Source organism: Sinohyriopsis cumingii, chromosome 11 (assembly GCF_028554795.1).
Source record: "Sinohyriopsis cumingii isolate HCF-2022 chromosome 11, ASM2855479v2, whole genome shotgun sequence".
Taxonomy (NCBI): Eukaryota; Metazoa; Mollusca; class Bivalvia; order Unionida; family Unionidae; genus Sinohyriopsis; species Sinohyriopsis cumingii.
The window spans coordinates 60,770,034-60,785,057 of NC_142971.1; the positions used below are offsets into that span (position 1 = coordinate 60,770,034).

General features: G+C 33.5%; 1 protein-coding gene across 1 annotated transcript in view; it reads left to right on the forward strand.

Annotated features, from left to right (window-relative positions):
• The first annotated feature begins 729 nt into the window (after nucleotides 1-729).
• The window catches only part of LOC149788541 (uncharacterized), a 45,394-nt gene continuing 31,099 nt past the window's right edge, over nucleotides 730-15,024 (forward strand). Inside the window, exon 1 of the mRNA XM_089973526.1 lies at nucleotides 730-1,288. Coding sequence (XP_089829652.1) covers nucleotides 730-1,288 — 559 coding nt within the window. The remainder of the gene's footprint in view (nucleotides 1,289-15,024) is intronic.

Genomic DNA, 15,024 nt, shown 5'->3' on the forward strand with positions numbered 1-15,024 from the left:
GCCTTGTGATAATGACTCTAAATTTCCCAAAGTCCCATGTTTCAGTGAAGAACGATGGTAAAGGAAAATGAGCTTTTGAAGATTATATCAGAACTATTGGAAGATCAAGAACAACTGGCGTTGTGCAATCATAAGAGCCCAAGTTACTTCTTGACCTCTGTTGAACTTTTCTATCAAATTAAAGTTGCAATCAACTTTAATATTTATAATCTGGACCCATATTCTCAACATTATTTCAACAAGAAACTCAAGCTAAAGCTCAAAAGCCCAGAATTAGATACGATATTTGGAATAAACCTTCCTAATTGAATTCCTTGCTAGAAAAGGAGCTGAAGTTGACAATGAAGTTGTGTTAACCTACCTTGTCTCTGATTAAACTGATTAAACCTTTACTCTGATTAAACTGATTAAACCTTAACTCTGATTAAACTGATAGAATGTCAGAGTTTTTAGTCTGAGCTTGAGTTTCGAAAATATGCGGTCAGTCTTTTTAAGGCCTTGCATATCAACAGTATGCTTACTGAACCACTTAATTAGATTTTAAGATTAATGAATGATTTATTAAGTTCCCTAACAAGCATTGTATTGAAAGCATGCTTTGACTGTAATTATTTGATGTAGATTTTCCTGTTTAAAGGCTACACCTTCTTAGTTGATCAAATAACCTTATTCTTTCACAGTGTAAACTCAGTAGTTGTAGTGAACATCAGCTGAAGAGCTGTCAAAAAGATGTCTACCACAGTTGAAGATATTCCAACAGAGAATCCAGCTTCAGAAGAGTTTGGGAAGGTTTCACCAGTGAAGGGAGGTGATTATGAGGGTGTTGCTTCATGTGAGCAGACAACAAATGGAGATGCTATATCTCCATCTTCCTGTCCAATAATAGAGTATACACTGACAGACTCTAGTGCAGATACATTGCCCTATGCAGAGGATCTCCAACCAGTGACAGATGCTGGTAGTACAGAAACAGAAGTACTTGTACCTGCAGAAACAATTAAAGAGGCTGCAGCTGAGCAGGAAGGAGAACCTACTGATGATGAAGCTGATGACACTACAGGCAAACCAAAAGAATGGGAGGTCTCTGGTCTGGAGGTCAAGGTTGAAAATAAGGGTGAGACAGAGGACCTTGGTGGAGATGATGTTTCTACAGAGAGTGGTAAGGAAGGTGATCAGCAGAACCAGGAAGTCAAAGATATACCAGTTGAGGATGATAATAAGCATCAAACAGAAGTTGAGGATCTAAGAGTTAAACCACAGAACCATAATATTGAAGACAAATTACCAGGTAAGTTGGTCAAAACCAGAACCATAATGCTGAAGACAAATTACCAGGTAAGTTAGTCAAAAAGGGTGACCTGAGATCTCAAATATCAGATCAATGCCATGGTTATTCCTTTTGATGAATTAGGATGAAGTTTGGTGCCTGTTTTAGTCATCATTTCAAGATGTCAACAAATCACAGCGATTCTGCAATTTGTTAGAGCCATTGCTCCTTCTGACTTAGAGCTGGTTGTAGTTTATGACAAAATCTTCCAAATGCAACTTGTTTGACAGTTTTCAATAAAGCACCATGAAACTTGGTACATGTTATGACCATCAACTTAAGATGTGCATACCAAAAAATACACCACTCCCTGTATAACACATGCCCCAGTAACTCGCGAACCCACTTATAATGCAGATTCGTGCATGGACCCCATTTCTTTGTAATAGCAAATATTAAAAAGTTATTAGCCCTATTTGTTGAACTTGAAGAAAATTGCTAAAGGCTTGTAAATAAAACACTAATGTATGCTCATTTTATCATTGGAAAGGCTTGTAAATAAAACACTAAAGTATGCTCATTTTATCATTGAAAATGGTAGATAGGACCTGCAAATTTTAATAAACTTTTTATGAAATAATATCATCTTTTATTAAGAAGTCATATTTTTTGTTACATGTTCTTTCCAAACAGCCTTCTTAGTACACTGTAAATAACGACATTCAATGAAATTTTGATCAATGAAAATGTCACTTACACCTGCTTCAGGCATTTCTTTAATAAATAAATATCAATTAAATAATTATTTTATCAAGTGAACGTTCTGTTTTAGTTCTTTCTTTAAGTTCGGTTTAAGTGTAATCGTCTTGTATTCAGATGTACAATGAATCAATCGACCATAACACCAATAGTGAATCAATCGACTATAACAGCAATGTCTGCAAGCACTTCAATGAGAACTTAATTAGGGCCAACCTTGCCTTAATATCTTGCAGAAGCATTTGTTGTATGGTGCACTGTATTAAAAGCTGACCTGCTTTGTGTTTTATCACATTAATGCCCTCTTTTGTATAAAATAAATTGGATTAATGAAAGAAAAGTTAAAAGTCATGTAAATCCTACATGCATCAGATCTAGAGGTTGTAAATCGATTGAACTCATTTTGATTGACCTTTTACAATTATAAATATTACTGTACATAATATAATTACACTACCTTAAATTAACCTTCTCATTTACAAATGTGATCAAAGATAGAAAGGCAACCAAGTGAAATGAATGCTTCATCAAATAAAATGATTTGTTTCACAGATAGGATTTTGTTTAACAGATAGGATCATTGTGGAGAAGCAAATTTCAGACAATTTCTGAAGTGGCACTTTGAGATACCCTCAAGAATGAGAAGTATCACTGATATTGGCAGTGAAATCACGGCATCAATATTTTACTAATTGAGCTATGAAAAAATTTGTTTTGACATAGACGATTATTTCACTAAATAAATGTCATTAGTTTTTGGAAAAGGAATCTTGTTTCCTGGTGTATCAACAGTTAGTCTGGTCCTTATTTCATTGACTCCATGCTTGGTACTTTCTAGCCATATAAGAATCAGAAAACTAGACTGATGAACAACAACAATAAAAAGCAGTGATGTATTACAAAAATGTTCTCGCGAAAATTTCATCTTGAATATTCATATTTTATCAGCACGAGACTTTGATTGGCTTGTATCATGAATGTCTGTCACTGGTTGGATGTCCTCTCCACTGTAGTTTAAAGTCTGGTTTCAGTTACCTTCCTTTGTGTCTCAGAAAATACCACAATAAAATGCACATTATTATCTGTTTTCTATCTTTTTCAAATGATGTTGAAATCATGATGGTAGGAAATTTATATTTATATGTAATCTTGGTTCTTTACAACACAAGATAAGTCATTGATAATGTTTGGAAAAACACACTGACTTGAAAAACAACTTTAAAAGATGCAAACAATAGCCAGAAGGTTTGGAAGTAAATTAAGCTTGTCCAACAAAAAAACTTTTGACTCATGCGCATGATCCACGCCATTCAAAACTTTTAACTCACACCATTCAAAACATTAAGGGATTAACTAATACTCTACATTCACACTGACTTCCATTCACAAGATTATTTCAAGTAATCATCACAAATCCTAAGAATTGTTGAATAAGGATTTGGAAACTGGGTTAGGCAGCGATGCCAAATTACTTTAGAGATAAGTATTAGAGACATAATTAGTACTTAGCATTGAGGGTACAGCAATTATATTGTACAGCACTTCTTTTTTTATTTTTTATTTTTACTGACTAAATAAGGGCAAAATAGTATTGCTTGTGACATTTAAAGGGTTCCTCTAATTACAAATACATAAATGAACTTTATTTTTAGATTGTTATTTCAATTTAAACTATGTATTTGATATATTTATTTCTCACTGTATGCAACAATGACTGAAATTGTTTCAGTGCGTTAGAATGCAGAATAGTTCCATAGTTCTTCCCAATTTTAATCATCATAACAGTTTTCTTTATGTTTAGTTATTGATATATAAAATCAGTCACAGTTGTAGCATTAGTTGTTTTTTAAATTTCAACAATGATACTGCTAATTGTTAATAGCCTTCCTTTTGTTATAATCTCCAGTACACTAGGTTCTTTGTTCACCTGATTAAGGCTGCTGTATTTACCACAATTTCTAAGTGTGTACACAGTTTGCAGTAAATGAAACAATGCTATTTAATTGAAATGATTAGAAACTTAATCTTTCCCACTGTGTACCTGTTAGGCTTACTGTGTACCTTTTAGGCTTACTGTGTACCTGTTAAGCTTACTGAACAGTTGACTGCTGTTACAACATGCATACTGTACTTCAGTCATCTAGCATGTATACTGTCCCTCACTCATCTAGTGTGCATAATGTGCCTCACTCAACTAGCATGCATACTGTACCTCACTCAACTAAGGTGCATACTGTCCCTCACTCAGCTAGTGTGCATACTGTAACTCACCACTCTTGTGACATAGTGGTTAGAGCATCCACCTCAGATGTGTGAGCTCGTGGGTTTGAACCCCAGCCGAGTCATTCCAAAGACTTATAAAAATGGTACTAACAGCTGCATCGCTTGGTGTTCAGCATTAAGAGGTTAGTGTTAGGACTGGTCGGCCTGACACCAGGATAATGTGACTTGGTGGGACATCATTCTACATGTCTGCAGCATGATGCCCCAGTGCTAGACATCACTATAAACTGCCACACTGCAGACATTGTAGTGATATGACTAAACAATTGTTAAAGCTATGTTAATAATCCAAATGACACTGTCCCTCACTCAAATAGTAATTGATTCTTTTGATGTTGATCTTTACCTCTTATTGTGAGAGGATTCAGTTTGCAAGCCATGTTAAATATATCAGATAATTTTAGTATAACATCCCATGAATTGTCATGATATTATTTTTCCAGCCTGCTACATGTATGTAACTGTTGAAGAAATAAATCTATAATGCAAACTGTCATAGTACTTGGATATGCTCATAGAATGCTTTTGTAGAATCTAGTGACCAAGGAATTATGTCATGGCTTACAAATTAGAAATGGAGTTTCTTCCAAATAAAATGTCTCAGCCATAGGGGGACCACTCCATGGCCTACTGGTTAGAGCATCCACCTCGGACGTGAGAGGTCATGAGTTCGATCCCTGGCCAAGTCATACCAAAGACTTACAAAAATGGTACTAACAGCTACCTCGCTTGGTGCTCAGTATTAAGAGGTTTGTGTTAGAACTGGTTGGCCAGGTGTCAGGATAATGTGACTGGGTGGGACATCATGCTACATGTCTGCAGCATGATGCCCCAGTGCTAGACATCACTATAAACTGCCACACTGCAGACATCTTAGCGATATGAATGAAAAATTGTTAAAGCTATGTTAAAATCCAAATCACACACTCACACACACTCAGCCATAGGGTGTGTGGCCTTATTCAAACTTTTGTATTGAATTCCCATTTCCACCAAACTGATTTATCTATGGATCACATGACACCATGCAGTTACAATTGTCCTATTGTTATTAGATACATCATGAAGACTCAGTACTTCTAGCTGAGATTGATTCAGTTACATGTGAATTATGGCATGTATTTTACCATAGAATAATCTATTTGTTTCTGCAAAAAGTAATACGTAAACAACATGTAATGTACTACAAAGAAAGTATGGTATTTACTTGATTTACTAAACATGAGGATATCCTGTTTTGTCTGTTACTTAAATGGGCAAGAAATTGCAATTTTGTGTTACCTAAACTGGCAAGAAATGGCAATTTTGTGTTACTTAAATGGGCAAGAAATGGCAATGTCTGTTACTTAAATGGGCAAGAAGACTTCTTGTCTACCCTATTATACTAATCAGATCAAAATTATGGTCCAGGTTACTGGGTACTGTCTTTGAATTTTGTCATTTTCCTTTTCATGTTCAAATTACTCTATTTAACTATATAAATATTCCAGATCTTTGTGTAAAACTGTATAATAAAAATAATTTTTACAATGGTAACAACTTAAGCAAGGGTTTTTTCATTCATTTGTCCACATTTTTTTCTTGATACATGTAATTATACCTTGCTGTCATTTAACACATGCTTGAATAATTTTGTATCATGAACCATGTTTTGTATCTTTTCTGGTGATAATAAGTATGATATTCTAAACATACCTAAAAATAGTAGCATTGATTCAGGTTCCTGAATAGAGATACAGTATATACTGATCTCCCACACTATGAGGCCCTTTATTATAACACAGTTCCTGTTACAAGGCCCTTCATTATAACACAGTTCCTATTATAAGGTTGTTATGTATGTTTAATTTGTATTATTTGCTGGCTTTTCGTAATGGTTGTATGGTATGTACATCTGTATTTTGTACTTGACCTTTGTCAAAAAATAAGTTAATAGTCTACCTGACCAGTGACATTTATTTTATAAACAACAAAATACACAGCAAATATTTCTCTGTGAGAATAGATTAAATATTCAGATAATTATTAATAGTATACCGGTATATATTTAAAACAATCTGAGTTAAAAATACAGTCTCATTCTGACCTCATTCCAGAATGGAAATTTCCTTTTGACAGATTATTTTCATGAATGATAATTTCAACCTAGGTCAAGTGAGGTATATAATCTTGATTACATTGGGATTATTCATTCTTGTCTTAACATCTGAGGCATAATCAGTCTTATTGTTGTGTTCAGTTTGTGATTTGGTTGGATTTATTTATTCAGATTTTGATTCACTGGAATTATGAAGTGCTCAATAATATTTTTGACAAAAACTTTACCCTGGAATTATAGTCACTTCAGACAAGGACATTTTGGATTATATTAGTTTGATACATCAAAAGACTGTTAGCACACTGCCCCACTCTCCAGGCCATTGGCACATTAGTACATTCAAGAATACAGGCACGTCAGCACGTTCATATCTCAGCATTTATTTAACATACCACTGGAATTCAGTTTGAACTTCATTCATTTGGACTGGTGATAGAACTTTTATGGCTTTTGGGGATTTAATTCACATTGCTGTTTTTTTTTTAATTTTCACATTTTTTAAGGGAAATTAATTGTTAAATTTGACAAAACTTGTTGGTCTTTTACTCTTTTCTGTTCCTTAAAGACCATAGAGTCATAATCAGGTCATTCATTATAACACAGTTCCTGTTAGAAGTGTTACAAGTCTATGCTCTTAAAATAAGTAACAGAAAAGATTGAAAGACAAAAAGCTTTGTAAAATTTAACAAACAATTTATTTCCCAAGAATACAAAGAGGAAATGAGAAAAGAGAACTTGTGGTATTGTGTATTAATCCTAAAATATTCTAAGAATTAGAGACACAAGTCCTAGTAATTTAAAGTCCTGAATAAAATTCACTTAAAGTATGGAATAAATCCAAAAATTGAAGGTAGTGAGATGTCTGTTATAACTCCTATGGTGTTGATGTGCCAGCAGTCTTTTGTTGAATCACAGAAATATATTTCCAGGTTTGAATACACTATAAATGCCAGTAAATGTCTCTATCCAAGAATTTTATCAGAACAGTTTTGTATTTCCAGAGAAAATAATCACTTGAATTCAATAATTTGAAGAAATAAAATTCAGCCCATCTGGGCACAGTGTAGTATACAATTCAGTTTCGAGGTGCTAGATCTTAAAGCAACTGATAAAATCCTCTCAGTTACACTATATATAGTTCTCTACTTGAACTCAGGTCACAATTGCATTTTCTAATAAAAACTTACCTAATGCAAAATAACCTTGAAGAATGATCTTGATATTTACAAAACAATAACCTGGATTATGTCAAATTCAGTTAGGAAATTCCAAAACCTAGACCCAAATAAACATATGTACTTTTTTTATTAATAATAATAGATTTTAAACCCATACATGTAGAGAATAATTTAGCTATGTATTAGTTGTTTACAGTGAACAGAGTTTTAAAAAAAAGTAAATTTGTGGCAGGCAGAAGTGAACTCAATTTTTGACAAGGTCAAGTCCAACATACACTATTACATTACAATAGCATGTAATGAAATAAAATTAATTAAAACTAACTAATAAACAAAGTAAATTATATTTACTTAACATAACCTTTCATTATAACCCAGCTCCAAGTATAAATTCCTTCATTATAATATGGTTCCTGTTATAAGACCCTTCATTATAAAGCAGTTCCTGTTATAATGCTCTTCATAGAGCACAGTTTCTGCAATAAGGCCCTTGATTGTAATACATTTGCTATTAGAAGTTCATTCATTATACAGTTCCTTGATATAATGTCCTTCATTATAACACAGTTCCTTTTATAAGGCCATTCATTATAACACAGTTCCTGATATAAAGTCATTCATTTTAACACAGTTCCTGCAATAAGGCCCATAATTGTAATACAGTTGCTATAAGTTCCTTCATTCATTATAATATAGTTCCTTGATATAATGTCCTTCATTATAACACAGTTCCTGTTGTAAAGACCTTCATTATAACACAGTTCCTGTTATAAAACCCTTCACTGTAACATAGTTTCTGTTATAAAGCTCTTCATTATAACACAGTTCCTGTTATAAGGCCCTTCATTATAACACAGTTCCTGTTACAACTCCCTTCATAATAACACAGTTTCTGTTATAATGTCCTTCATTAGAACATAGTTCATGTTATAAGCTCCTTCAACGTGACACAGTTCCTGTTATAAAGTACTTCATAATAACATAGTTCCTGTTATAAAGCCCTTCACAATACAGTTCCTGTTATAAGGCCCTTCATTAAAATACAGTTCCTATTAAAAGGTGAGCATGATAATGGTTTCCACTTCATTAAGTGGTGGTCAAATTACTTGCATCATGTACTTCATTATAGGTAGAATTTTCACCCACCCACCAATCGATCTTGTTAGCAATAAAATTGGGTTATTTTCCAACAGGAATTTCTGTTATTAAAAAAGCAATTATTGTAATACTACACCTTGAGGCCCTATTGGCTCAAATAATTCTTAATGGAAGACAACTTTTAATTTAAAGTTTTTATATATACCCAACATTGGATGAATGAATTTTGATCAAACTCTCAGCTAAACAATCTGTCGGTATTGTCAAAATGTAATAAACTTAGGGGATTTCAATGAAGATGTCAAAATATAATAATCTTAGGGAACTTCAGTGAACATGTCATATAATAATCATTTGGGCCTTAAATTAAAATGTCAGAAAATGATAATCTTAGGGAACTTCAATGAAGATATCAAAATATATAAATCTTAGGTAACTTTAATGAAGATGTCCAGTATATGTATATTATATTATATTATATTATATTATATTATATTATATTATATTATATTATATTATATTATATCATATCGTATCATATCGTTATGTTATGTTATCATAGATCCACATTAATCAATTTAGTACTTATTAGGGATGCACTAAATTGTTGCAAAAAGGAAGTTTTTGGAAATCAAAGCCCAGTTTATTGTTCCACACACTTCATGAATGCTCAACAGCATGGCTTTCAGTGAAAAGTGTTGGAAAAGAAAGTGGCTAATTATGAATGACAAAGAGATTTGGTATCTGGAGCTAATTGGAAGTTTTCTAATCTCTGATAGATTAAAAGTTGGTAAGATTTCTGGCAATGTCTTTGTGGCTGTCCATTCTATTACCAGTTTTACTTGCTTATAAGTTAAGTCCAACTTCAAACTGTACATACCCATATTTGCCATCACATAATGCACTGGCAGATCTGGGTCTGCGTAGTTTGTTCGAAGTAATCAGTTGAACAAACATCACAGATACTGATCTGCAGGTGCATTATGCTACAGCAGATCAGTATCTTTGAAGGCTGACTCGACGAATAAGTGAGCAAATATTGTATTTCCAATTAAATAATAACAAATAATTCAAGAGATCCTCCCTGAATGCACAATAATGTTTGACAACTAATCCAGTAATGAAAGAGAATCCACTGCTTGGCCAAAAGAAATAACCTTTCTTTACATTGGGACAAAGTCAGAGACCAAGCTATAATCACCACAAGAAGTGGAAAACTTGAGAATTTTAACAATTTATATATAGCCAATGAACTCCATGATGCCAGTATTGGTCCAAATCTTTGGTGGAATATAACCAACACATTTTTAATGTAAAATAAAAATTTACAATATCTGTTTCTAGTACATAAAAAAACAGTATTTTCACCCTGATTTTAATAAAGTAAATTAAATCCTTGTTAGATACTATTTTCACTGCTTTACCCTCAATACATCCTCCTGGTCTTAATTGTACTCACATTCACATTAGTAATGTAGAAATGCAATTTGAAGATTCAACATTACCAAAGGGGGTGTGTGTGGCTGAGCTGTCTAAAGCGCTCACCGTTAATGATCAATGCCATCTCACCTCTGTCTGTGTGGTTTGAGTCTCATTCTTGGCTACCGTGGGTACATGAGAAAGCTTACCAGTAGCTTTTCGTGGGTTGGTGGCTCTTTCTGGGGTTCTCCTGGGTTCTTCCTCTACCATTTATACTGGCCTTCATGTACAGCCTATCCTGTGCTGAAAAATGGCATTAAAACCTATAACAACAACAACAAAAACCAAAGGAGGGTGGGTGGGGTCTAATGAGATCTACCCATGAAAACTCAACATTACCAAAGGGGGGTGGGTTCTAATGAGATCTAACCATCAAGACTCAGTATTAAGAAAGTGGGGGTGGGGTAGGGTGTTTGATATTATTACAGTGTTGTATATACAATTATGTTGTAGTGCCTCATTAGGATATTTCAATGTTTGCATTCCTCAGCCTGTTTTGCTTCAGTTAGAATCATGATTTAAGTAAAGGTCATTGTTAATGAGGCGACAACTCAGTATAAAATATAGCTTGTTGCTTAGTCATCAATTTTTCTTGTTTGATTTTAAGTACCTTCCATGATGACATCTGCCAATAAGTACTTTTAAAATGAAATAAAGGAGTCGATAAATTGACAAATGACTGATAGTAAACTTGCAAATACCATTAACTTCATGTATACATATTAACATAATCAAGTATTTCTTGCAATGCCATGAAAGATAATGTTAGAATGACTCCAGTTGCTGGAAAAATTTATAAGTACCTCTTTGACTGTACCCTCAATATGAGTATGACTCCAGTTGCTGGAAAAATGTATAAGTACCTCTTTGACTGTACCCATTTTGTATATATTAAATTAAAATACACCAGAATATTTTTGTCTTTAATTTGATTTTTATATGTTTATGCACAAAGTTTAAAATGGGTTTACTGGATTTGAATTTATATGATGATTTAGGCACTCTTGGGGTTAATGCTGAAACTGTAATAACATGCTAATATCATTTTAACAGAGTGCAGTTGTTCATTTCAATTGCATAATCAAATTTAGTGGCTTGCTGAGGTAGGGTAATATTTCTCTGAAAATTACTTTACAAATGACAGGAAGAAAATGACATAAAGTGTGGACAGAAGTCTGACACAGACTGGTTCTATTCTGTTAATGACATAAAGTGCTGCTTGTATTCTGTTAATGACATAAGATGTGGTAAGAAGTCTGACACAGACTGCTCATATTCTATTCATAAGATAAGGTGTGGAATGAAGTCTGACAAAGACTGGTTGTATTGACATAAGGTGTGGTAAGAAGTCCAACACAGACTTGTTATACTGACATAAGGTTTGGTAAGAAGTCTGACACAGACTGGTTGTATTGACATAACATAAGGTGTGGTAAGAAGTCTGCATGAGTTGTTTGTATTCTAAAAAAATTAAATACTCTTTTGTATGTATTATTGGGCTTGAAACTTGCAATATTTAAATTTAGAGATCTCAAAATAGCATGTAAACCCAAATTTCAATATTTATTGGATGTTTATTTTTTGTTCCAGACAGTAATATTTGGAAATATTTATTGTGTAGAATATGATGATCAACTGATTCTTAAATTAATTTGCATATTGACATGCACACATGAGAGTTGACTTGTGAATCAAACAGTTATACCTATTTGCTCTTACAAGATGGATGAAAGTTACATATGAGGTTATTGTTCTATATACAATAAAAAATTTAAATAAATAAACATGTAATAAAATTTATGGTTCAGACTTGAAATTGGTTTGCAAAGTATTTATTTGATCACCACCTTGATATTTAGCCGCATGTTTTGGCTTAAACATGCAATTTTTTCACTCTGTAATAAGGGGGGAAAAAAGACTGAAGAAAACAACATGGGTATTAAGACTGAACAATTATTTTTAAAGGGAGATAACTATTGTACTTGTAGGTGGAAACAATAGACAGGTAAATCTGTGTACATTGACTACAGTATGGCAGCCTTATGGTCAGATTGTTAGTAGGATATTGAATGCAGATATCACAGGCAGATCTACTTACCTATATAATTGTGTATATCTGGCCATGGCTACAGAACACAGGTTACAGGTACAGTTAATCCCATTCAATCAGTGGTCACCATTGTCATATATTCTATTTGCATATATTAAAGCAATCATGGAATACCTTTAAAAAGGAAATTAAATGCAGCCTACAAATAATTGTATAAGAATGCATGGTTTTCTCATGGGCAAAAGGCCAAATAACAATGTCTAATATTTCAAGGTTTTATGGTGGTACTGGACAGGTGTTCATACTTATCTTAAATTCTGGATCCACTACCCCACCATTCTACCCCAGTGGATTACTAGTGGGGGTGGGGGAGGAGAGACAGGGATAAATTGTGGAAATGGTTACTTTAGCATCAATGAAGCTCCTTAACAGTTTCACCACAAAATAATACAATAATGACCTGGATTTACCTTTCACCACCCACCACCCCCTAGTCTCTACTAACATTTCATTTAGAATTGAAATGATCATGCCATGTTTATCAGTATTATCTATGTTATCAATATCATTTATTTTATAATTTATTCAATACAACCTGTATACTTTTGAGAGTGGATTTTTACAAGATTCACATGAGTAGGAAGATTTGATTTACCTTTGCTGACCACTTTGTATGGATCTTTGCTGACCACTTGACTGTATGGGGTTTATTACAAGACGTGTTTACACTGAATAGTTCACACCCTTTGTAGGGTGAGATGGTTTGTTTACTCTCCATCAAAACGGATAATTTGAAAATTGTCACCTGGATAAAAGTCATCCCAAGAGGTTCTCTCTCCTCTCTCTCTTTATATATATAAATGTAATTGTAATTGTCATCAAGAGTCTGTCACCCTGTTATGTTAAAAATAATCTGAATTAAGGATGTAAACCTGTCACCCCATTATGTTTAAAATACTGACAATTGAAGTTGTAAGCTTGTCACACTGTTATATTGGAAGTAATCACAGTTAAGGATGTAAACATGTCACCATGTTATGTTGATAGTAATCACACTTAATGATGTAAACATGTCACCATGTTATGTTGATAGTAATCACACTTAATGATGTAAACATGTCACCATGATATGTTGATAGTAATCACACTTAATGATGTAAACTTGTAAATTCAGCCAGGGTTTCTTGGTCAGCAATTGTAGAGCATCCATATTTCCTATGATACAAAATGTGCACTTTGAAAAATAAAATGAAGTGAAGTGAGCAATGTGAAATACAAATACAGTGAAACAATGACTTCTAGATTCTGTCCAGGGACAATATGGTTCCAATATTTTAGAGTTAAGATACTCCAATCGCCCTTTCTATACCCATGTTTTAAGTTAAGATACTTGAGTCCCCCTTTGTATACACATGTTTTAGAGTTAAGATACTTGAGTCCCCCTATATCAGGGGTGCACAACCCATAGTTCACGGGTTGCATCCAGCCTGCGAACGTGTTCTGTCTGGCCCTCAGGGCAAATTAAAACAACACAGAAATCTGGCCCGTGAATAGTAATTATATTATAGAAATTAGTGTTTGCGGCCCTTGAGTGGTCTTAGAAAATGCAATCTGGCCCTTGGCAAAAAAAGGTTGTGCACCCCTGCCCATAGATATACCTATGTTTCACAGTTAAGATATTTAAGTCCCTTTGTATACCCATGTTTCAGAGTTAGGATATTTGAGTCCCCCATATTTTATAGTTAAGATACTCAAATCTTCCTTTGCATACCTATGTCTTAGAGTTAAAATACTCAAGCCCCTCTTTGTATACCCATGTTGTAGAGTTATGATACTTGAGTCTCCATTTGTATACCCATGTGTTAGAGTTAAGATACTTGAGTCCCCCTTTGCATACCTATGTTTTAGAGTTAAGATACTTGAGTCCCCCTTTGTATACCTATGTCTTAGAGTTAAGACACTCAAGTCCCCATTTGTATACCCATGTGTTAGAGTTAAGATATTTGAGTCCCACTTTGTATACCCATGTGTTAGAGCTAAAATACTCAAGTTCCCCTTTGTATACCCATGTTTTAGAGTTATGATACTCAAATTCCCCATTTGTATACCCATGTTTTAGAGTTATGATACTCAAATTCCCCATTTGTATACCCATGTTTTAGAGTTATGATACTCAAATTCCCCATTTGTATACCCATGTTTCAGAGTTATGATACTCAAATTCCCCATTTGTATACCCATGTTTTAGAGTTATGATACTCAAATTCCCCATTTGTATACCTATGTTTTAGAGTTAAGATACTTGAGTCCCACTTTGTATACCCATGTTTTAGAGTTATGATACTCAAATTTTAAAGCTAAGATACTCAAGAAATGCCTACTCTATTTCATTCTTCCAAACCCAATATATCCAGTGGCTTCAGAGATGCAATTAAAATAAATAAATTTCCTTTGTATAAGGGCTTCAAGGTAGATTAGTTTTTCAGCTAATTGTGTTAACCTCTTTAAATAAAGTCATTATTATTATTTTATTAGGTCCCCCTTTTTGTTAAGATACTTGAGTCCCCTTATATATACCTATGTTTTAGAGTTAAGTCTAGAGTCCCCCTTTGTTTACCCATTGTTATGTATATTTCATTTAATTTATATTTGATTTAATTTAATTGTTTGCTTGTTAATTTTTAATTTTTTTCATATTCCATTACATGCTATTGTAATGTAACTTTATTAACTGGGTTTGATATTGTCCAGGATAGAGTTCAGTTCTGACTGATTTTGTTCCTTTTGACATAAACATTTATAGAGACATTGT